General features: G+C 44.3%; 1 protein-coding gene across 1 annotated transcript in view; it reads right to left on the reverse strand.

Moving 5' to 3' along the window:
- The window catches only part of AHSG (alpha 2-HS glycoprotein), a 38655-nt gene that overhangs the window by 7216 nt on the left and 8099 nt on the right, over nt 1–23340 (reverse strand). Inside the window, exons 3-6 of the mRNA XM_040349463.1 lie at nt 18027–18111; nt 13712–13875; nt 8659–8772; nt 2825–2914 (exon numbers count right to left, since the gene is read on the reverse strand). Of these exons, the coding sequence (XP_040205397.1) occupies nt 2825–2914; nt 8659–8772; nt 13712–13875; nt 18027–18111 (453 nt within the window). The remainder of the gene's footprint in view (nt 1–2824; nt 2915–8658; nt 8773–13711; nt 13876–18026; nt 18112–23340) is intronic.

Consider the following 23340-nt stretch of genomic DNA (forward strand, 5'->3'; position numbering starts at 1 on the left):
TATCCACGCCAGGAGGACAACGAACAACGCTGCTTCCGGTGCAAACAGCTGGGTCACTTCAAGCAGAATTGCCCCATGAACGACAACACCAGGTCAAATTGGTCTCAACCTGGGTACCGCCCACCAGCAGCAGCCCATTGTGTAGACTCGGCTTGGTATCTCCAGGAGCTGGGTCCGGATGAACCATTGGACACCATTTACGAAGTCCTCACGGTACAATCTGGTATTACGGACAACAGGGAACACCATTGTCAGCTGGTCATGGGCGACAGCCATGAGCCGGAGGGGCCCTGGAGGGAGCTGGGCAGAAAGAGGCACCGCCGGCTACCCCCCAAGAAGAAGAGGTCCTGGAAGCCGTATAACAAGCTGACCTGGGAGGAGAAGAAGCGACTGGAGGAGAGGGAGTCGCAGCGGGGGTCCCAGATGCGGGCCGAGATGTTCGCCAAGGGCCCACCGGTGGCCCCTTACACCACCACCCAGTTCCTGATGATGAAGGACCACGTGGAGAGCCTGCAGGACATGAGCAAGCAGGAGCTGATCCGTGAGTACATAGAGCTGGAGGAGTGCATAAGCCGCATGGAGGAGGAGAACAACCACCTGAGGTCACAGCAGGCTGACCCCCCCAGGCTCCATGAACTGGAGATGGAGCTGGAGAAGCTCAAAGAGGAGAACTGGCGGCTGCGGAGGGAGCAGAGGGTGGCTGACCCTATGGGGCCCTGATTCCCCCCCCCCGAACTCTGAGCACCGGTGCTACAGCATTTCAACACATATAACTTTTTCTTTTTTTTATGAATCTCCTGTGATTGTCACTTCAGAGCCATAACCTGCCCCTCCCATAGCGGGACACCTAGATGGCGGCGCACAGACCCATTTGCCGTCTTCACACTGACTTCTGGTGACTCTGCAGATCGCACAAAGACTTGGGGACTGACCGGCGTGTGATCTGACGACCCGGTGGCATACCTGAGTCTGAAGCAGTTGCCAAGGGAGGTCAGTCACGCCAAACGGAGTTAACCTCGGACTAAAAGCTCTGAACCCGTCAACCCTACTGGACCAGGAAAGGTTTGCCGGAGCAGGGAGAAAAAGGGGGGCCATTGTGATGCATTTGCCTATATGTCTCAGTTTAATTCTCCCTGCTTGCCATGTGTGATTCAGTCCTCGGCTAACAGGTTATTGACATGCTAATGTCCCCTCACTATTTCTAAAGGTTAATTGATCTATTGTGTTGTGTGAAGGAGATCTGTGTTTAAGTGGCTTGTGTTAATTATTCTGATTGCTCCATTGTGGTAATTATCTCTCTATATGCGGGGTCGAGCTGTCTAGTTAATGTATTCAGTACAACTAGTAATCAGCGTCACTGATCGGCTCCGTCGTGTCTGCCTAATCATCTGTATGGAAGCCCCAGTGTGAGGGGGCGGAGATTTGTCATTGTAACAGTTTTGGAAATTACATATAAGCTCTGTGTTATAACATTAAAGTCTGTCTTGTTCTAGCAGTAAGCCTGGACTCATGTGTGGCTTAATGGGCGATCTCAGGAATATTCCTCCTAGTGGAATATTGGGTGATGTTCTTATGGAAGAAGGGAATCTTTGACGGGGACATCATACCAATACCGTCACACCTACCTATGCCGTGGAAGCTACCGCGCATTCGTCAAAATAATTTACTAATATACAGACACTAGGGTTTCTCGTCGGAAAACAGGCAGACAAGAATCTCAACGAGAAAATAGAGAGCAGGATCTCTATTTTTCTCGTCGAGATTCTGGGCAGATTTGCAGAAGAGAAAACTGAAAGCCTCGTACACACGCTCGGTTTACTCGTCAAGAAAGCTCTGCCAGCAGTTTTCTTGTTGGTTCTTGCCGAGAAAACCGAGCGTGTGTACGAGGCTTAACTGGCATTTACTGGCAGGAGAAAATGTACTGTTTTTTACTGGCTGCCAATAAAAATACTGACGGTTGGCAACACTGTGCGTGATGGTCCCATGGGCAACTGAAAGGGGATCTGGCTGTGGAGTTTACAATAATGGAAGGTGGTGACTACATACTGTATGTGTATGGCTAGCAAAGGTATATAAAATACAATGTGGCTTTACACAGGTACACTTAGGATAAATAAATAGACAAAGTCTGGAACCTGGAGCCAAACCCCTGACATTTATTTTTCAGATTTTTCAGTAGGGAAGGAACATTGAAACGTTCATCTCTAAAAATTTGTTTTTCTTTGTGTCCCTTTCTATTTTGGAGAGATTTATTATCACATCCTGTCTTCTCCAATAGGGATTTGAAGGGCAATAAAGACCTGGAAGAGCAGGGGTGTCAAACTCAATTTAATCGTGGGCCGCATCAGCATTATGATTGTTCTCAAAAGGGCCGGTTGTATCTGTAAGATTAGATGTCCAGCGCATCCCCTCCCCTTTAAATTAGATGTCAAGAGCCACCCCACCATCAGAAGTTGAGTCCCCCACTCTCCCTTACATCACAGTGCACCCCCCTTTCCTTATGCTGCTGCTGGGAAGAAGCTGGATGCATTGCTTGAAAGCAGAAAGTAAGGGTCTGAAAGATGACCAGAGGAGGGCTGGAGCTTTCCTGCAGCTGCAGGAGAGGTGCGAGGGCCACATGAAATGGCCTGGAGGGCCGGATTTAGCCCACGGACCTTGTGTTTGACACCTGTGTAGTAGAGGCTCTCTAACCCTTTCCTGCACTATTCAATCAAAATAAAACTTCTGTCTGGAGTTTGGCTTTGAAGTGTGTTAGTTCCTAAAACATATTTACAGGTACTGTATGTAATCCATTATTTTCGTTTTTAGTAGCTATTTCTATTACCTGGGCTTCATGGATTGTACATGTCTCAACAACATCTTCATCAGCAACTCCAGGGACTTTCACCACTGAAGCGGAACAAGCGGCATATCGCTGTCAAAATAAAGCACAATGCAAACACAGCAAACTTAATGCCAGTTTAATACACACAAATATTATTAACTGGTTTATGGTAATCTTTTGTTCTGATGTACAAAGTGCGACAGCTGCCTAGGGTACATTGTTTTTTGTTTTTTTTAAAGCTGAACTCAAGGCACAAAAACTTTCAATTTAATTATAGAGCTTAATGATATAATTGTGTGCAACAAATGTCTTGGCCAACCCAGTTATTACCTTGTAACAGTAACATAGCAGTGATATCATTTCTGTGTTGCACATAGCCTGGGCAGAGAGCAATGCTTTGAAAAGGAGCCAAAGGTTCACCCTTGAGGCCCCGTACACACGACCGAGTTTCTCAGCAGAATTCAGCCAGAAACTCGATCGGAGCTGAATTCTGCCGAGAAACCCGGCCGTGTGTACACTTTCGGCCGAGGAAGCCGACGAGTTCCTCGTCGAGCCAAATAGAGAACATGTTCTCTATTTCCTCATTGTTCAATGAGGAAAGTTGGCTCGCCGAGATCCTCGTCGGCTTCACACAGAACTCGACGAGCAAAACTATGAGTTTTGCCCGTCGAGTTCCTCGGACGTGTGTACAGGGCCTTACAGGATGCTTGAAGAAAACTAGGAGGGTGCGGATACAAGACCAGTTACCCTGCACAAGTAGAAAGAACAGAAGTGACTACTCTTTCACTTTAGGAAGCATTTGCACCAAGGCAATGTCTAATGTTGGATTACAACATGGCTTTGGAAGAAATATAGAAAGTAGGGATGGGCCGAAATCCCCCTTCCCCCCTGGTTCGGTTTGCACCAGAACACGTGAACAGGCAAAAAGTTCGAATTTTAAAGGTGGGTACTGCCCCAGGGGACACGTATTAATACCAAAAAAAGCTTTTAAAACAACCGTTTTTTCAGGAGCAGTGATTTTAATAATGCTTAAAGCAGAGCTCCACCCTAAAGTGGAACTTCCACTCATCGGAACCCTCCCCCCCTCCGGTGTCACATTTGACACCTTTCAGGGGGAGGGGGGTGCAGATACCTGTCAAAGACAGGTATTTGCATCCACTTTCTAGAGTCCTCTCTGCAGGGAGTCTGCGAGTAGTGCGTCACTTCCTGCCCCCACTCGTTGTGTTCTGGGAAACACTCGACTCCCAGAACACAATGGGGACAGTGAGGACGACGCTGCGCGACTCAGGAATGCGCCGTAGGGAATCTGGCAGTGAAGCCGGAGTGCTTCACTTCTTGGTTCCCTCAATGAGGATGGCGGTGGGGGCAGCAGATAGACGAGCGATCGCAGACGTTGCTGGACTGCAGGCCAGGTAAGTGTCCTAATATTAAAAGTCAGCAGGTGCAGTATTTGTAGCTGCTGGCTTTTAATGATTTTTTTACAGCGAAGCTCCGCTTTATGGTGAAACAATAAAAATGAAAGATTCCTTTAAATATCGTGCCTGGGGGGTCCCTTTAGTCTGACTGTAAAGTGGTTTATCTGTGCGATGTGTAGAACAGTGCCGCAGCAAAATGAAATTTTTAAAGGAAAAAATGTAATTTAAACTTGCTCGTGGCTGTAATGTATTGCCGGCTCCCGGCAATATAGATAAAAAAATCAGGGGAAAAAATGGCGTAGGGTCCGCCCCCAGTCCATACCAGACACTTGGGGTCTGGTATGGATTTTAAGGGGACTCCACTCCAAAATTAAAAAAAAATTGGCTCGGGGGTCCCCCCAAAATCCATACCAGACCCTTATCCGAGCATGCAGTCAAACTGATGTAAATGAATGATATTGCTTCATTCAATTTGCACCTGCTCAGTTACTGTGCCTTGAAAAAGTATTAATACCCCTTAAAATCTTCCACATTTTGTCATGTTACAACCAAAAACTTAAATGTATTTTATTGGGATTTTATGTAATAGACCAACACAAAGTGGCACATAATTGTGAAGTGGAAGGAAAATAAATGGTTTTCAATTTTTTTAACATATACATATCTGAAAAGTGTGACGTGCATTTGTATTCAGCCCCCTTTATAAATCCTGTGTAATAATAGTACTCCTGCGCTATCACTGTAAGTGAAAAAAAAATATAGGACAACTGCTGCAAAAACTGAAGAACCCCTGATGAAGTCACGTGACTGTGATGATACGCGTCAGGATTCGCTGACAAGCACACTGACGTGATGCAAGAACAAGCTCTGCGCTCGTGGATGATGTATTGTGTTGCATCTTGCTAAATGTGAGTGTTTTCGTGTTTGTTTTTATCGGAAAAAATATTTTATACAGACTACATTATATGGGCATTCCCCTTCTTCCCTCTACATCCCCCTCCTCATCTGGGTGAGAGTGAGATAATTTTATAGAAGAGTCATCGTCGACATCCAGCATTGATTCTTGGGACAACAAGCGGACCCTGTAAGGAAACATGTTTTTTTTTTAAAACCACCAGCTGTTTATTCAAAGACCCCCAGAAGATATTGCAATCACTGACTTTCCCATGCTGTTACGTTACAGCAGTAAGGTGAGAGACCACGTTACACAAAGGAGTTATTGCATGAAATTAAGAGATACCTGTTTATGTTTATCAGTTTGCACAATTAAGACTGTAGCACTCCACTGTTTCTTACCTTAATCTCAAGAAGATTGTCTCAGAGATTTGTTTACACCTCCACTTCTCTGAGACAATCCACTTCACTGTTGTATGTCGATCAGCTTGATGAGCATCGATTGACTAATCACCCATGTTTGTTATACATATTTGGTTTGTTGTAAAAAATATGGTACCTGTTTGATTACTGGGAATCTGTCATTTGAAGAGTTTATTTGCACGTTCGGTTTACACTGCCACCTTGTGCACACCTTTATTATTGCCTTTTCATTTTCAGTATAATAGTTTAACCACTTGCCGACCAGCCGCTGTACTTATACTGCGGCAGGTTGGCTCTACTGCGGAACCGACATACCTGCAAGTCGGCCCGTGCATGTGAGATTGTGAGAGCACATCTGAGGGTCCAGCAGACTCGATGTCCGATGGCCACCCGCAATCGTTGTATACAGCGGAAGAATGTGGATCTGCCATTGTAAACAAGGCAGATCCCCGTTCTGACAGGGGACATCTCAGAGATCTGCTGTTCCCAGTGATCGGGAACAGCTATCTCTGTCACGTCCCAGGTAGCCCATCCCCTCTACAGTTAGAACACGCTGAGGGAAGACATTTAACTCCTTGAGCGCCCCCTAGTGTTAACCCCTTCCCTGCCAGTGTCATTTATACATTGATCAGTGCATTTTTATAGCACTGATCAATGGAATAATGTCACTGGTCCCCAAAAAGTGTCATTTGGAGTCTGATTTGTCCTCTGCAATGTCGCAGTCCCGCTAAAAATCACAGATCACGGCCATTACCAGTAAAAACAATAAAATAAAAAAAGTCCCTAAATCTATCCAATAGTTTGTAGAAGCAATAACTTTTGAGTTACCAAAAATATGTAGAAGAATACATATTGACCTAAACTGATGAAAAAATAAATGTTTTTATATTTTTTTGGATATGTAATATAGCAGAAAGTAATTTATTTTTTTTCAAAATTGTCACTTACTTTTGTTTATAGCGCAAAAAAAAAACGTAAAGGTGATCAAATCCCACCAAAAGAAAGCTATATTTGTAGGAAAAAAAAGGACATAAATTTTGTTTGGATATAAGGTCACACCACCGCGCAATTGTCAGTTAAAGAATGCATTGTCATATCGCAAAAAATGGCCTGGTCATTAAGGGGGCAAATACATCCGGGCTGAAGTGGTTAACAACAGCGCAGCATTACCTATTATACACATTGTTCAATCCATCATCCAAAATGGAAAGAGTATGTCACAACTGCAAACCTACTAAGACAAGGCCGCCCACTTTAACTGACAGGCCAGGCAAGGAGACCATTTATAAGAGAAGCAGCCAAGAGGCCCATGGTAACTCTGGAGGACCTGCAGAGATCTACAGCTCAGGTTGGAGAATCTGTCCACAGGACAATTATTAGTCATGCACTCCACAAATCTGGCCTTTATGGAAGAGTGGCAAGAACAAAGCCATTGTTAAAAGAAAGCTGTAAGAAGTCCTGTTTGCAGTGTACTAGTCAGATAAGACTAAAATTGAACTTTTCGGCCTAAATGCAAAATGCTATGCATTACGAAAAACTAACACATCACCCTGAACACACCATTCCCACTGTGAAACATGATGGAGGCAGTATCATGTTGTGGGGATGCTTTTCTTCAGCAGGGACATGGAAGCTGCTCAGAGTTGATGGGAAGATGGATGGAGCCAAATACAGGGCAATCTTAGAAGAAAACCTGCAAGAGTCTGCAAAAGACTTAAGACCTTCCAGCAGGACAACGACCCTAAACATACAACCAGAGCTGTAGAATGGCCCAGTCATAGTCCAGACCCAATTGAGAATCTGTGGCAAGACTTGAAAATTGCTGTTCACAGACGCTCTCCATCCAATCTGACAGAGCTTGAGTTATTTTGCAAAGAAAAATGGGCAAACATTTCACTCTCTAGATGTGCAAAGCTGGTAGAGACATGCCCAAAAAGACTTGCAGCTGTAATTGCAGCAAAAGGTGGTTCTACAAAGTATTGAATCGGGGGGGGGGGGGGGGGCTGAATACAAATGCGTGCGGATATTTAATCGTAAAACATTTTGAAAACCATTTATAATTTTCCTTCTACTTCGCAATTATGTGCCACTTTGTGTTGGTCTATCACATAAAATCCCAATAAAACACATTTATGTTTTTGGTTGTAACATGACAAAATGTGGAAAATTTCAAGGGGTATGAATACTTTTTCAAAGGACTGTAAGTCCAAGTTATAGTTACTTCCTGTATGGTAATTTGGCTGATTATCTATTCTGGTAACTCAATCATATTAATAGCATGTTGAAAACCATTCCAGTTTGACAAAAATGATTCTGGGCCAGATTCTCAAAAGAATTACGCTGGTGTATCTACAGATACACCAGCGTAATTTGAATTTCCCGCCGGCGTATCATTGTTTTCTATCCAGAAAACATGATACGTCGGATTTACGCTAAGATCCAACTGGCGTAATAATCTTACACCGTCGGATCTTAAATGTAATGTTACGCCGGCCGCTAGGTGGCGTTTAGGTCGATTTCTCATTTGACTATGCAAATGAGCCAGATACGCTGATTCCCGAAAGTTTTTGCACCGCCTTTTCTTCGTTTACGTCGTTTCCGTAAGTGTAAACTTACCCCTGCTATATGAGGGGTAAGTTTACGAAGGTCCGTCGTATGCGATGTTAAGTATGGCCTCGGGACAGCGCAAATAGGGATTTGCGGAAATGACGCTCACATCGGCTTCATTGACGTTTTCCGACGTGAGTTGGAGCATGCGCACTGGGCTATTTTTACGGCCGGCGCATTCGCAGTTCGATCGGCGCGGGGGCGCGCTTAACTTAAATACAAGCCGCCCCCTTTGAATTACGCGGCCTTACCCCGGGCCATTTACACTACGCTGCCGCAAATTACGGAGCAAGTGCTTTGAGAATACGGCACTTGCTCCAGTAAGTTGCGGCGGCGTAGTGTAAATGGCTTACGCTATCCCGCAGCGGATTCTACGAGAATCTGGCCCTCTGTCTTTAACTTTTCATGTATTAGTACAGATTCTGTGCTTCAAGTGCCAAAATTCCTCTACTTTTAGATAAAATGCCATCTCTACTTATGTTTCATTATACTTACAGCCTTTGGACCATCTTCTTTCACACATTTATTCAAACCAGATGCTGCATCTTCTTTACTACAGTTAGTTGCTGCTGCAATAAACTCAACAATGGCTGTATTGCCTACACCTTGCTGTAAATACAAAAGTTTATTCTTTGTTAAAAACAATTTATAGATATCTGTAGACATTTGCATGATAAAATGTCATGTCCCCAGTAAATTGAATGCTTCTGTGCCTTTCTTGGCATTTTTTAAATAGATTTATTTAAAATGTAACTATGTGCAAAATCCAAATGATCTATACTGTATTATGCAGTCTGTCACTAGCATTAAGGCCTTATTCAGAAGGGCAGCTAGACTACAGTGTTTAGATGTGGCTAAACACTGTCTGTAGACGCAGCAGCACGTTGTGCTATTGACACGTACAACTGGAGGATTAGCTGTGTCCAGTTTGTGTTTGGCGAGAACTGCCAGCTCTGGGTGCATCTCCATGCAGGGCTGGTTAGAAGCCCTATTCTCATGTAACCATTTTATGAGAGGTTACATGAAAAAAAACTCTTGAATCAAAAGAGGGCTGGCAACTCAGATGCTCTGATCAAATCATGCTTTGATGAAGGCTTCTGAGCTGAAACGCGTCAGTATATATATCGCCTTTACCCGTATACCTATGTAACCAATAAAGGACTTTTATTCAGGAGCATTCGAGTTGCCAGCCCTTTTTTTCATTCAAGTATTTATGGGGCCTGAACATCCTGGCTAGAGCATTGGATCACAGTTCGTCGAATTCGTGGCCATTGGCAGTGGAGCTGGGGTAACATTTTGTTTCTCTTACATGCAAACAATGGTGGTGCCCACACCTCCCAACATTTTGAAATGGGAATGAGGGACACCTACTAGCCACACCCCTTAAAGGAGAGTTAACCCCAAAAAAAGGTTAATTAAATCCATAAGGGCTTTTTTTTACCACTACTAGTCCTTTATATTGGCTTCTAAAATTTACAAATGCAGCAATGTAAATATTGGATGAAAGGTTTAGCGCTGGGCAAACACTTTTTGAAAGATAAAAAATGCACTTTATATACACTATAGATCAGACCAAAATGAGGGACAAATGAGGAGGTAAGAGGGTCTTTCCTCTTCCAGGAAAGACCCTGGGCTTACCCAGTGACGTAGCACAGGGTACGTCAGAGGGGGCGGGGTCACGTGACGGGTGGCCCTGCCTCCTCTATATAAGTAATGTCACAGCTGCAGCGCGTCATTCGCTGGGCTGTGTCCAGCGGTCAGAGGAGGTCGGGGATGCTGCTGCGCTGGATGGATGGATCTTCTCAGCGCTGGAGCGGAGATCACCCGACGCAGGATCTTCTCATCGCTGGAGATCACCCGCAGCCGTCGCAGGATCAGGACAACGCAGGAAGCCGGGAACGAGTGGATTTCTCACCGCTGGAGTTTTTCTTTTTTTTTTTTAAATAAAGGACTTTATTCTATGGTGTCAGTGTGTTTTTTTGCAATACTTTACACTTCCTTCGTGAAATGGTAGGGGTACAGTGTACCCCATTACCATTTCACACAGGGGGGGTCAAGATCTGGGGGTCTTCCAGATTCTGATAAACCTGAGAGGCCAATAGAAGGAGCAGTGGCTCCGAGCGCGTAGCCCAATCAGCCTTTGTTCTCCCTGTTTGACCCTCCTCCCGGAAGTGTTCCTGGGAAGTAATCACGTGACCTGTCACGTGACCTGTGAGGCTGGAACAGACTACATCCTGAAGGCCACAGGACAGGCCTGAAGACTCCACACAATCTGCTTTCTTCACTTCTAAAGCAGCCCATGGATCCGGGATGAGGACTACAGGATGTTACAGATGAGCCTTCTTTCCTTACCTTCTTGTAAGTGTGTTTTTTACAATGTGTCATTAAAAGAACCTCTTTAATACTGCACTTAGGTGGCGCTTCCTTTCTCTACCCCTTTAATGATAATGATAGACTGCATCATATACAGTATGTCTTTTTATTTTTTGCCACAGTTACATTTTAACTGTTATTTAGTATAACATTTTAATACATGCATTTGAATTAACTTTTTGCATTGCTAAATTCAGTACAAGAAAATAGTCTGTTTAATGTTATAATATATTAGAGAGTTAGAGAATTCTTAGGGAGTGGGTTATCTGCAAAACATAATCAGTGAGAGACGGTTCACACAGGCGCGACTCGTCAGGCGACTTAGCCGCCTGACAAGTCGCGCTCCGTTCTGTACAATGGAATCGTTCTAATAGGAGCGACTCAAGTTGCTCTGACTTAGAAAAAGGTTCCTGTACTATTTTGGGACGACTTGCATTGACTTCAATACAGAAGTCATTTTGCAAGTCGCCTCTGAAGTCGTGGGCAGATCGCCTTGCCGAGTCGCTCAGAAAGTCGTGCCGCCCCTATGTGAACCGGCTCTCACAGTTGCTGAGTTTTGTAAATATTTGGTTAAATTGTACCTGTAGTTAAATCTTTTTTTTTTTCGTTTTGGATAGAGTTTTGAACTGTAAAATGTCAGAATTTTAAAGATTTTTTTCACTTTCTGTCCTTGTGACAATATTGACATTATGGGGTTGATTTACTAAAACTGGAGGGTGTAAAATCTAACTTCAGCTTGTTCAGTATTAACCCTTTCACACTGAGGAGTTTTTCAGGCGGTACAGTGCTAAAAATAGCGCTGCTATACCGCCTGAAAAACTCCTGCACTGCATACTCAATGTGAAAGCCCGAGGGCTTTCACACTGAGGCGATGCGCTGGCGGGAGAGAAAAAAATCTCCTGCCAGCAGCATCTTTGGAGCGGAGAGAGGAACAGTGTGTATACCGCTCCTTCACTGCTCCTTCCCATTTAAAACAATGGGAAACCGCAGCAATACAGCCCGCAATGTGCCTCTGCAGAGGCGCATTGAGGGCGGTATTAACCCTTTATTGGCCGCTAGCGAGGGTTAATACCACACCGCTAGCGGCCGAATCTCGCGGGAAATACGACAGTATAGCGCCGCTATTTTTAGCGCCGCTATACCGCCACTGCGCCTCCCGCCCCAGTGTGAAAAGGGGCCTTAAGCTATGACAAAAAAAATGGAAGCTGATTGGTTTCTCTGCAGAGCTGCACCAGATTTTGCATGTTCCAGTTTTAGTAAGTCAACCTGTTATTCTTCCAATTAACCATTGCATCTCCTTGGAGTCCCCTGGATCCTAGATCCAAGCTTAATACGGTTAGCATTCTGCTGATGTCTAAGATCGCTTATCTTTTACCAAATAAAGTGTTGTGAAGGACTGTCATTGGACTCCAGCACTCTCCTCAAATGTGTGTGTATGAGGTGTGCAGGAACCTTAGTTGTTGAGTCTGACATCCCTGGTGTGTACACTGGCATGAATGTTGAGACACTCTTGTGATATTTTAAAGCTGTACATGGGACCTTAAATCAGCCCAAATTGAGAATAATTGTCTGCAAGAACCTGTTTAGAGCAATATCTGTGCTCTATGCAGACCCTTGGATCATAGATCCAGGTTATACATGGAGCTTCAACTTCTGCTCAGGTCAAGATTAAAGGAGAAGTCCAGCCAAAGCTTGTTTGGTTGGACATCTCCAATGGATCACAGGAGTGCAATTTTGTTTTGTTTTGTTGTGACCCGTTTTCAGAATGCTGACATCACAGATATCAGTCCAGGAAGTCTGATCTCCCAGGTGCCTGGACTGACAGCCATCTCAGCCTCTCAGCGAGCTGCTAAGAGCCTGAGATGGCTGCTCTGCCCCCTCCATAGCTCAGCACTCCAATTAGCGAGGAGGGAAATGAGCAGAGAGCTGTGACTGACAACTCACGGAGCTGTGAGAACCAAGTGATCGGCGGATTGATGTTGCATCCACCTAGGTAAGCATAAATATATAAAAAAAAAACAAAAAAAACATACTTCTCTTTGAAGCCCTTCCATTGTGTTAAGCTCTGATAGCTGATGATTAAAAGAGGGTGGGAAATTCTCACAATCAGGTTTGAAGTTGAAGGCCCTATATATAGGGTTGCCACCTTTTCTTCAAGTCAAACCCAAACACTTTAGCGGCACACAGCAATTTTTTTTTTATAGTATAAACTATACATATATTAAATATAATTTCTAATCATATGAAGTTAATAACAAGATTCCCCTTTACATCAGAGTCCACAGAGTTCCCCTTTTACGTCTGAATTTGCAAAGTTCCCCTTTTACATCTGAACTCGCAGAGTTCCCTTTCACTGTAAGGGGAGACTCTGCAGACTCTGTAAAGGAGAACTCTGGGGACTCTAACTAAAGGGATGCTCTGGAAAACCTGATTTAAGGTGGAACACTGAGAACTCTGATGTATACAGAGGATTCTAATGTAAGGGGGAACACTGTGGTCTCTGGTGTAAAGGGGAACTGTGAAATAAGGGGTGCCCTGAGAACCCTGATTTGCCTTAGTGTACTCACTCAGAGGCAGGAGAGAGAAGGGGGGACACTTCAGTCACAGACAGGGATGGATGGTGATCTCACTCACCCCTTGGCAGTCAGCACCTCTCATCCAGATGTATTTGGAAGCCATAGTCCGGTCTGAATAATGTGTCTGGTTTTCTGGTAGTCTGAAACCTGGACGCATGATTCCAAACCCAAACTGTCCAGGTGATTTCCGGACAGGTGGCAACCCTACCTATATACAGCCTAGGCCTATTATCCAAAAACTCCACAGGGGCACAGGAATCAATTCAGGACAGCCACTTGCAGCCACCACTTTAGCACTGTTGTTGCAAACTCTCCCAGTCATCTCCTGGCTTCTTATGCACACATGCAGAGAAAATTCCATTCATTCCTAAGGAGAGCCCATCTAATGCTGGGACACAACAGATGGCTTCTCAATTTGCAAAAGTGAAGGAGTGACCCCTGTGGGCCACATAGTAAGAATATTACAGTAGAGTGAACAGGTAAGTATTAGGCTTGGGGGGTGGGCTGTAGGGGTAGGGATTGTAACCTTAAGGATAATTAAACAAAAGTTGAATTTAGCCTTTATGTTTTCTACCTATACATGCTATAATAGGGAATACCTGAATCCTCCCACGGCCGATCTCCTGGAGGCTATAAAAGTTTGTAGTATTTCCACTGTTGAATTTATGAAGTGCCACATCAACCGCATGCACAACCCGGGTGTCATTAAGAGGTGTGATGTGAGGACAATTTGGGCACACCCGAGGTAACTTCTCCGCTGATTCTGGAAGAAAGCAACGAGGTACGATATTGCAGATTGAAATATCGCATTACAGATGAATTCTGTCTTTCAGGGACAGACTGACTCATTCCAATACTTGTCTTTAACCGCTTAAGGACCGTCACAGGACTATTTACGTCGGCAGAATGGCACGGCTGGGCACATGGACGTACAGGTACGTCCCCTTTAAGATGCCCAGAGGCGCGCTCGAGACCCGGTCCTGTCCTCCGTGACCGCGCCCACAGGACCCGATCGCCGACGGTGTCGCGCGATCGGGTCACAGAGAGGAAGAACGGAGAGAGGTGAGTGTAAACAAACCTTCCCCGTTCTTCCTAATTCGGATGTCAGTGATCGTCTGTAAGAACACTCCCTTAGAACACACTTAACCCCTACAGCGCCCCCTCCTGGTTAACCCCTTCACTGCCAGTGTAAGTTTCACAGTAATCAGTCCATTTTTATAGCACTTTTCGCTGTGAAAATGACAATGGTCCCAAAAATGTGTCAAAAGTGTCCGATTTGTGTGCCATAATGTCGCAGTCACGACAAAAATCACTGATCACCGCCATTAGTAGTAAAAAGAAATATCAATAAAAATGCCATAAAACTATCCCCTATTTTGTAAACGCTATAAATTTTGCGCAAACCAATCAATAAACGCTTATTGCAGGGTTTTTTTGCCAAAAATATTTAGAAGAATACGTATCGGCCTAAACTGAGGAAAAATGTTTTTATATATATATTTTTGGGGGATATTTATTATAGCAAAAAGTAAAAAGTATTGATTTTTTTTTTAAATTGTCGCTCTATTTTTGTTTATAGCGCAAAAAATTTAAACCGCAGAGGTGATCAAATACCACCAAAAGAAAGCTCTATTTTGTGGGAAAAAAAGGTCGCCAATTTTGTTTGGGAGCCACGTCGCACGACCGCGCAATTGTCAGTTAAAGCAATGCCGTGCCGAATCGCAAAAAGGGGCCATATTGGTCATATTGGTCCGGGTCTTAAGTGGTTAAAATAATACATATATTTTTTCAAGAAACAATGAGGAGTAGGTATAGAATGCATGATATGAATGAAAATAAACTTTGTTTATGAGGAAAATATGTAGACTGTCATTGCTGGCATCATGAAAACTCTATTTCCTTATAGACATTATTGTCTGACAAACGTGCTCTCTAACCCTAGGTTCACATCAATGCGTTTATTTAGTGCATTTTGCATTTTGCAGAAACGCACTACAGTCCATTTAACATGGTTTTCTATGGTACATGTTCACATCTATGCGTTTTGCAGCCAATGCGTTTTTGGAAAGGGTCTTTTAATCTTGGGTTTTGCGTGGAATAGACTTCAATGGAATTGCATCAGAAATGCAAGTATTGTGTTTGTGATGCGATTTTTTATGTGTTTTGTGGTTTTTATTTTTCTGCTTTAAACATTGTATATAGATGGTTGCTAAGGAGCGGGTCGTGAACAACCGATGAGTCATTAGCTGTCAGCGGGGTTCCCCACTGACAGCTGAATGAAAGAAAAAAGTTTCCGGCAAAAAAAAACAGATCTTAACCACTTCCCCACCGCGCCATAGACAAAAGACGTCTACAGCACGGTGGAGTTATTCTGGGAGGACGTCCCTGGGACGTCCTCCCAGAATCCTTCACTCGCGTGCCCCCTGGGGCGCGCTCCCGGAATCATCTGTGATCTTCTAGACCCGGCGCATCACAGATCGCAGTAAATTGCCGCTGATAGCAGCCATTTACCACGTGATCGCTCCGTCAAATGACCGATCGGTACAGTGTGAGAGGAGAGGGGGGAGAGCGGAAGCAGCAGCAGTGTGGGCTGGATCTGTGACAAATGCAGTCATCCCTCCCTGTGCAATACTCTGCAATAACACCAATACTCTGCAATGACACCAATACTCTGCAATACCCCCAATACTCTGCAATACTCTGCAATACCCCCAATACTCTGCAATACCCCCAATACTCCGCAATACCTGCTAATATGACAGAAATTGGATTTTTTTTTATTTTTACAGAATTTTCAGTGTTTTTTCTTTTATAGCGCAAAAAATAAAAAACCCAGAGGTGATCAAATACCACCAAAAGAAAGCTCTATTTGTGGGAAAAAAGGACAAAAATTTCAGATGGGCACAATGTTGTATGACTGAGTTATTGTCATTCAAATTGTGAGAGCACCGAAAGCTGAAAATTGGTCTGGTTAGGAAGGGGGTTTAAGTGCCCAGTGGTCAAGAGGTTAAAAAAAAAAAAAAAACGCTGTGGGGTCCCCCCAGGTCCATACGATGCCCTTCCAGTCTGATATGGTTTTTAAAAAAGGGCGTGGGGTCCCACCCAAAGTCCATACCAGACCCTTATCCAAGCATGCAGCCTGGCAGGTCAGAAAAGAGAGGGTACGAGCAAGCGCCCCTCCTCCTGAACCATACCAGGCAGCATTCCCTCAATGTTGATGGGTACAAGGACCTCTTCCCAACAACCCGGGGCGGTGTTTGTGGGTGTCTGCGAGCAGGGGGCTTATCGGATTCTGGAAGCCCCCTTTAACAAGGGCACCCCCAGATGCCCCCCCCTATGTAAATGAGTATGGGGTACATTGTACCCCTACCCATTCACCAAAAAAAAAGAAGTGTAGTGTTACAAAACACAATTATTAAATTTATTAAAAACCGTGTCTTCTTCATCCAGTGTTTCTTCTTCCTCTTCTCCCTCTGGTGTTTCTTCTCCCTCTGGTGTTTCTTCTCCCTCCGGTGTTTCTTCTCCCTCCGGTGTTTCTTCTCCCTCTGGTGTTTCTTATCCCTCCGGTGTTTCTTCTCCCTCTGGTGTTTCTTCTCCGTCTGGTGTTTCTTCTCCCTCCGGTGTTTCTTCTCCCTCCGGTGTTTCTTCTCCCTCTGGTGTTTCTTCTCCCTCCGGTGTTTCTTCTTCCTCTGGTAGTTTCTTCTCCTTTTTCACTTTGGTGATGTCATCTTCTTTGTCCGCCACTGCCCGCTAGAAATAAAAAAAATGGCCTTCCTCCATTGCTGTCTGCCTTTGTTGTGTCGGCTCCCGCTGTCTGCCATTCCTTATATAGCCATGGGGCGTGGCCACCCAGTGACGTCATCTTTTTTTCATATTCATTGGTCATTTAAAAACGATCTTGTTTAGGCTCCAGAGCATTTTTCTCAACAAGAAAAAATGGCCATTATAAATTTAGAACCTGCTCTATTTTATCTCGTCGTTTTTTCACATTGTCGTTTTTCTCGTCATGAAAAGCGGTCGTGTGTAGACTTTAACAACGGGGGAAAAACGCGCAAAGCTCAGAAGAAAATTATCAAAACTGAAATTTACATAACCATCCCAAAGGGTGGCGCCATTCCCCTTTATAGTGCCGTCGTACGTGTTGTAAATCACCGCGCTTTGCGCAAGAATTTTTTTTTCATGATCCTGTGTATGCAAGGCAGGCTTGACAAGAATCACGTAGAGGAAAAACTTTTTTTTTTCCATGACATTAAAAACGGTCGTGTGTACGCGGCATTAGCCTTTGACCTAGATCAAGTATGCATATGTATTGTGAGTTGATTATTCAGAACATAGTAATGCTAGAGAATCATTATGAAAACCAAGCAGCTAGAACTTTGCAACTCAAAAAGCAAGCTGATTGCATTTGCCCCTATACACAAGACCTTAGATCCGTAACTGAATTATCTCACTACAAGCTGGGCTTGGATATTGGACTAATGCTCAAAGCCTTTGGTAGATGCTAGTGAGTTTAGGTACATGACACTTTTTATATTTCTCAGAAACATCTGCCTGCTGACATTTATCAAATTGTGTATTATGGAGAAGGTGGCAGGAGACCCTGAAACACACACAGGTGAGCAGAAATACTCCCATTAGAAATCATGGCAGGATGATGTTGTGAGTATCCAAGAGCAAAGCAATAGGCTGACTGACCTCCACAGCCTTCGCCAACAACTAAAATATCATGTTTGGTGGAGTGTCTTTCTTTATGATAGTTTTCTTTCAAGGGGTAATCTTCCTATTTTCACAATAAAACATAAAATCTATGAGCGGAGCAATGCCTTTACTTTCTTTATAGCATAAAATATCACAACAACAAAAATATTATTATTAACATTATTACAAATAGTAATTTGAATAATAAAAAATTACTTAATTCAGACTTGCATTTTGCTTGAAGGACCTCATAAGTGTTATTATGCTTCCTCATTTTGTAATCACAATCTGCTTCTACTGCCTGAGGGTAAAAAGGTAATCAAAGAATAGTTGTCAGAAAGCTACTTTAGCAATACAAAACACATCTCAATGAAATTAAGAAGGGGTTGTAAAGGTTTGTTTTTTATTCTCTAAATAGGTTCCTTTAAGTTAGTTCATTTGGTGGTATTTGATTACCTCTGCGGTTTTTATTTTTTGCGCTATAAACAAAAATAGAGCGACAATTTTGAAAAAAATGCAATATTTTTTACTTTTTGCTATAATAAATATCCCCCAAAAACATATATAAAACATTTTTTTTTCCTCAGTTTAGGCCGATACGTATTCTTCTACCTATTTTTGGTAAAAAAAATCGCAATAAGCGTTTATCGATTGGTTTGCGCAAAATTTATAGCGTTTACAAAATAGGGGATAGTTTTATTGCATTTTTATTATTATTTTTTTTTCTTACTACTAATGGCAGCGATCAGCGATTTTTTTCGTGACTGCGACATTATGGCGGACACTTCGGACAATTTTGACACATTTTTGGGACCATTGTCATTTTCACAGCAAAAAATGCATTTAAATTGCATTGTTTACTGTAAAAATGACAGTTGCAGTTTGGGAGTTAAGCACAGGGGGCGCTGGAGGAGTTAGGGTTCACCTAGTGTGTGTTTACAACTGTAGGGGGGTGTGGCTGTAGGACTGACGTCATCGATCGTGTCTCCCTATAAAAGGGATCACACAATCGATGCAGTTTACATACGGCTCTCCCCGTTCTTCAGCTCCGGGGAGCGATTGTGAGGGGGCGGCTAGAAACGAATAGCCGCGCCCTCATCCCGGATCGCTCCCTGAGGCTTACCGACCGCCACATGTACCGGGGGGGTCCCGATCGGACCCCCGACCCGCGGAAAGGCAACGACGTGCGGGCACGTCGTTCTGCCTGTCCGTGCCATTTTGCCGACATATAAGTACATGCAGCGGTCGTTAAAGGAACCTATTTAGAAAATAAAAAACAAACCTTTACAACCCCTTTAAAATTATTGTTTACAAGCAAGTCGTTTTTGATGTCAATTTCCCACTCTTACTTGCTGCCTTTGTGAAATGTCCTTTACTGTATACAATAAACAAATTAGTTTAACCACTTCAATACCGGACACTCCCCCCCCCCTTCCTGCCCAGGCCAATTTTCAAATTTTAGCGCTGTCACACTTTGAATGCCAATTACTCAGTCATGCAACACTGTACCCAAATTGCATTTTTATATAATTTTATGAGACGGAGAGAGCTGTTTTTTTTTTTTTTGTAATTTATTCACCACTGGATTTTTTGCCATATAAATGCCATATAAATTACTTTCTGCTATACATTTGTGCAAATAAATAATCTTCCTTTAAATTTAGGCCAAAATGTATTCTATTACATTTCTTTGGCGAAAATAACCCAAAATCAGTGTATATTATTTACTAAAATAAAGTGAAAGTTATAGAGTCTACACCAGTGGTTCTCAACCCCTCTAGTGCCGTGACCCCTTGATAACATTTTCCAAGTTGTGGGGACCCCTAACAGTAAAATTATTTTCGTAGTGTGGGTTGTCAGCACCCAAGGCAAGAAAAGGAATTTGCACCCCCAACCCATGGACATTTAGAGCTCCCTTAGTCCCTTCCACTAGTACAGTACCCCTTCTGGTACATTTTAGGATGTACCCCTCTTTCTCTTTGTTCTCCTTACTTTCCCTTTTATCTCTGTCTATCCTAATTTCTTGTTTTTTCCCCCCATCCCTCTCTCTAACCGTATTTCTTGTTCTTTCTCTTATTCTTTCTCTCCCTTTTTCTTTGTTGCTCCCCCTCTTTTCCTCTCCCTTACATTATTCCTTCTCTTACTCCTTGGTGGGGGGAATGGGATGAGTGGCAGTGCTGGTGGGGAGTTGGGGTTAGTGGCAATGTTGAGGGGAGTTCTGGTCAGCCAACTTAGGTGCTCTTGATCAAGGTCATCTGCTGATCTGAGAACTGTAGTGGGGACTTTTAATGGCAACTATAATCACAGGTAGTGTTACTCACTGTGCCTCCGACTTTGTCGTGTTTCCAATACATGCACAGTATCTCACAAAAGTGAGTACACCCCTCACATTTTTGTAAATATTTTATATCATGTGACAACACTGAAGAAATTACACTTTGCTGCAATGTAAAGTAGTGAGCATACAGCTTGTATAACAGTGTAAATTTGCTGTCCCCGCAAAATAACTCAACACACAGCCATTAATGTCTAAACTGTTGGCAACAAAAGTAAGTATACCCCTAAGTGAAAATGTCCAAATTTAGCCCAATTAACCATTTTTCCTCCCCTGTGTCATGTGACTCGTCTCAAGCGTGAATGGGGAGCATGTGTGTTAAATTTGATGTTATCGCTCTCACTCTTTCATACTGGTCACAGGAAGTTCAACATAGCACCTCATGGCAAAGAACTATCCGAGGATCTGAAAAAAATAATTGTTGCTTTACATAAAGACTGCCAAAACCCTGCAACATGGTGGCCGAGACCATACAGCAGTTTAACAGGACAGGTTCCACTCAGAACAGGCCTCGCCATGCTCGACCAAAGAAGTTGAGTGCACGTGCTCAGCGTCATATCCAGAGGTTGTCTTTGGGAAATAGACGTATGAGTGTTGCCAGCATTGCTTCAGAGGTTGAAAGGGTCGGGGGGGGGGGGCAGTCTGTCAGTGCTCAGACCATACACTGCAAACTGCATCAAATTGGTACTCGGGTACACTCGCCTGGGCTCGGCCACGATCGGCTCCGCGAGAGGAGCCGAGCGTGGCCGAGCGAAGACTCGAGTGTACCCGAGTGTACTGCACTTGGTATATGTCGGCGGCGGCATTCAAAAACAGCGCGGGAGAAGCGGGAAGAAGTGGGGAGGACACCACGAGGACACCACGAATGCCGCAGACAGACACCGGACCGGACAAAATTGTGAGTATTTCTTTTTTTCTCTAGGATTCTCCTCTAGGTTTGGGGTGCGTGCTATATGCCGGTGCGCGCTATAGGGCGATAAATACGGTATATATAATTGGTATTAGTATACATGGTATTTTGCCCCATCCATTTTTTTTCTATCCTCCATCCTGACCTGTGCTCCAGTCCCTGTTGCAAAGAAACCCCCCCATAACAGGATCACGCTTTACTGTAGGAATGGTGTTATTTGGATGGTGAGCTATTTTGCATATCGTTTGGTATTGAGACCAAATAATAACATTTTAGTCTCATCTGACCACCTTAAAGTGGAGGTTCACCCGGAAGTGTTAATTTTTAACATTAGATTGATGCTCATTTTGTCAAGGGGAATCGGGTAGTTTTTTTTAAAAAGGAAGCAGTACTTACCATTTTAGAGAGCGATCTTCTCCGCCGCTTCCTGTCTTCCGACAGGCTTCTGACGGTCGCATCCATCGCGTCACGATTTTCCAAAAGTAGCCGAACGTCGGTGCGCAGGCGCCGTATAGAGCCGCACCGACGTTCGGCTTCTTTCGGCTACTCGTGACGCGATGTATGCGACCGTCGGAAGCGTGTCGGAAGACTGTCAATCAAATAGGAACGCCCAGTCCCGCAGCCCATACCCGGAAGCGGCGGAGAAGATCGCTCTCTAAAACGGTAACTACTGCTTCGTTTTTAAAAAACTGCCCGATTCCCCTTGACAAAATGAGCATGAATCTAATGTTAAAAAAAAAATTTCGGGTGAACTCCCGCTTTAAACGCACCTTGAAAATTCTGAGGCCACATGGAAAAAGGTGTTATGGTCAGATGAGACAGAAATTTAACTATTTGGCTTCAACACTAAACAATATGTCTGGCGGAAATCCAATACAGCTCACCATACATACTGTATAACACCATTCCTACAGTAAAGCATGGAGGTGGTAATATCCTGTTATGGGGGGTTTCTCTCTACCAGGGACTGGAGCACATGTCAAGATAGAAGGAAAAATGGATGAGGCAAAATACCATCAAATTCTTAAGGAAAATCTGCTGCCCTCTGCCAAAAATTTGTAGAAGAACGTTTACCAGTGGCGGTGCGTCCATAAAAGGGTGCAGGAGCGTCGCCCTCCCTCTCCTGCTCGCCCCCCTCTCCTGTTTTCTTACATAGATTCATGCATTGCACGAATCTATCTATGGTCGCCGCTGCCGTCCCCTATTCATGTGCCCGACCCCTTGTCGGGCGCCGAGCATATGAATTACAGCTGTGGTTTTGGAAGCGCCTGATTAGAGCCATTGCCTTCTAATAGGCTTCCTGATTAGAGCCGTGGGCTCTAATAGGCTTCCTGATTAGAGCCGTAGACTCTAACAGGCTTCCAAAAGGGTAAACAGCGGGCGCACTGCTGTGCGTTCGCTCATTACTCAGTGTTGTGTAAGGGAACCGAATACATCACTTCCCTAACACTGACCCGCCTCTCAGCCAATCAGGTGCACTGGGTCTGGTTACCCTGAGACCTGATTGGCTGAAACAACAGGCGCCGCTATTGGACACCTGACGGGACAAGAGGACGGGAGTCGGAGATGAGGACGGTGTGGAGAAGTGCCCGGCCCTGCAGGAGACATGAAGGACCCCGCTCATCACCGTCACCCGCTGCCCCACCAAGACAGGGCAAGTGCCGGGCAGACAGCGAGCGGTCGGGGGTCACACTGGCAGCATTTGATGGGCACACTGGCAGCATTTGATGGGCACCATGGCAGCAATTAATGGGCACACTGGCAGCATTTGGCACACTGGCAGCATATGATGGGCACACTGGCAGCATTTGATAGGTACCCTGGAAGCATTTAATGGGCACACTGGCAGCATTTGATGGGCACACTGGCAGCATTTGGCACAGTTGACGTATATGATGGGCCCACAGGTAGCATTTGGCACAGTGGCAGCATACGATGGGCACATTTGCAGCATTTGATGGGCACCCTGGCAGAGTTTGATGGGCACAGTGGCAGCATTTGATGGCACAGTGGTGGTGTTTGATGGCACAATGGCAGCATTTGATGGGCACAGTGGCAGCATTTGATGGGCACAGTGGCTGCGTTTGATGGCACAGTGGCTGCGTTTGATAAGCACAGTTTGTTTGCGCCCCCCCCAAAAAATTTTGAGCACCAGCAGCCACTGAGGTTTACCTTCCAACATGACAATGACCCAAAGCACACAGCAAAAATGACCACCCAGTGGTTGAAGGAGAAAAAGGTGAATGTCCTTGCATGGCCTAGTCAGAGCCCAGACTTAAACCCCA

Source organism: Rana temporaria, chromosome 4 (assembly GCF_905171775.1).
Source record: "Rana temporaria chromosome 4, aRanTem1.1, whole genome shotgun sequence".
NCBI lineage: Eukaryota > Metazoa > Chordata > Amphibia > Anura > Ranidae > Rana > Rana temporaria.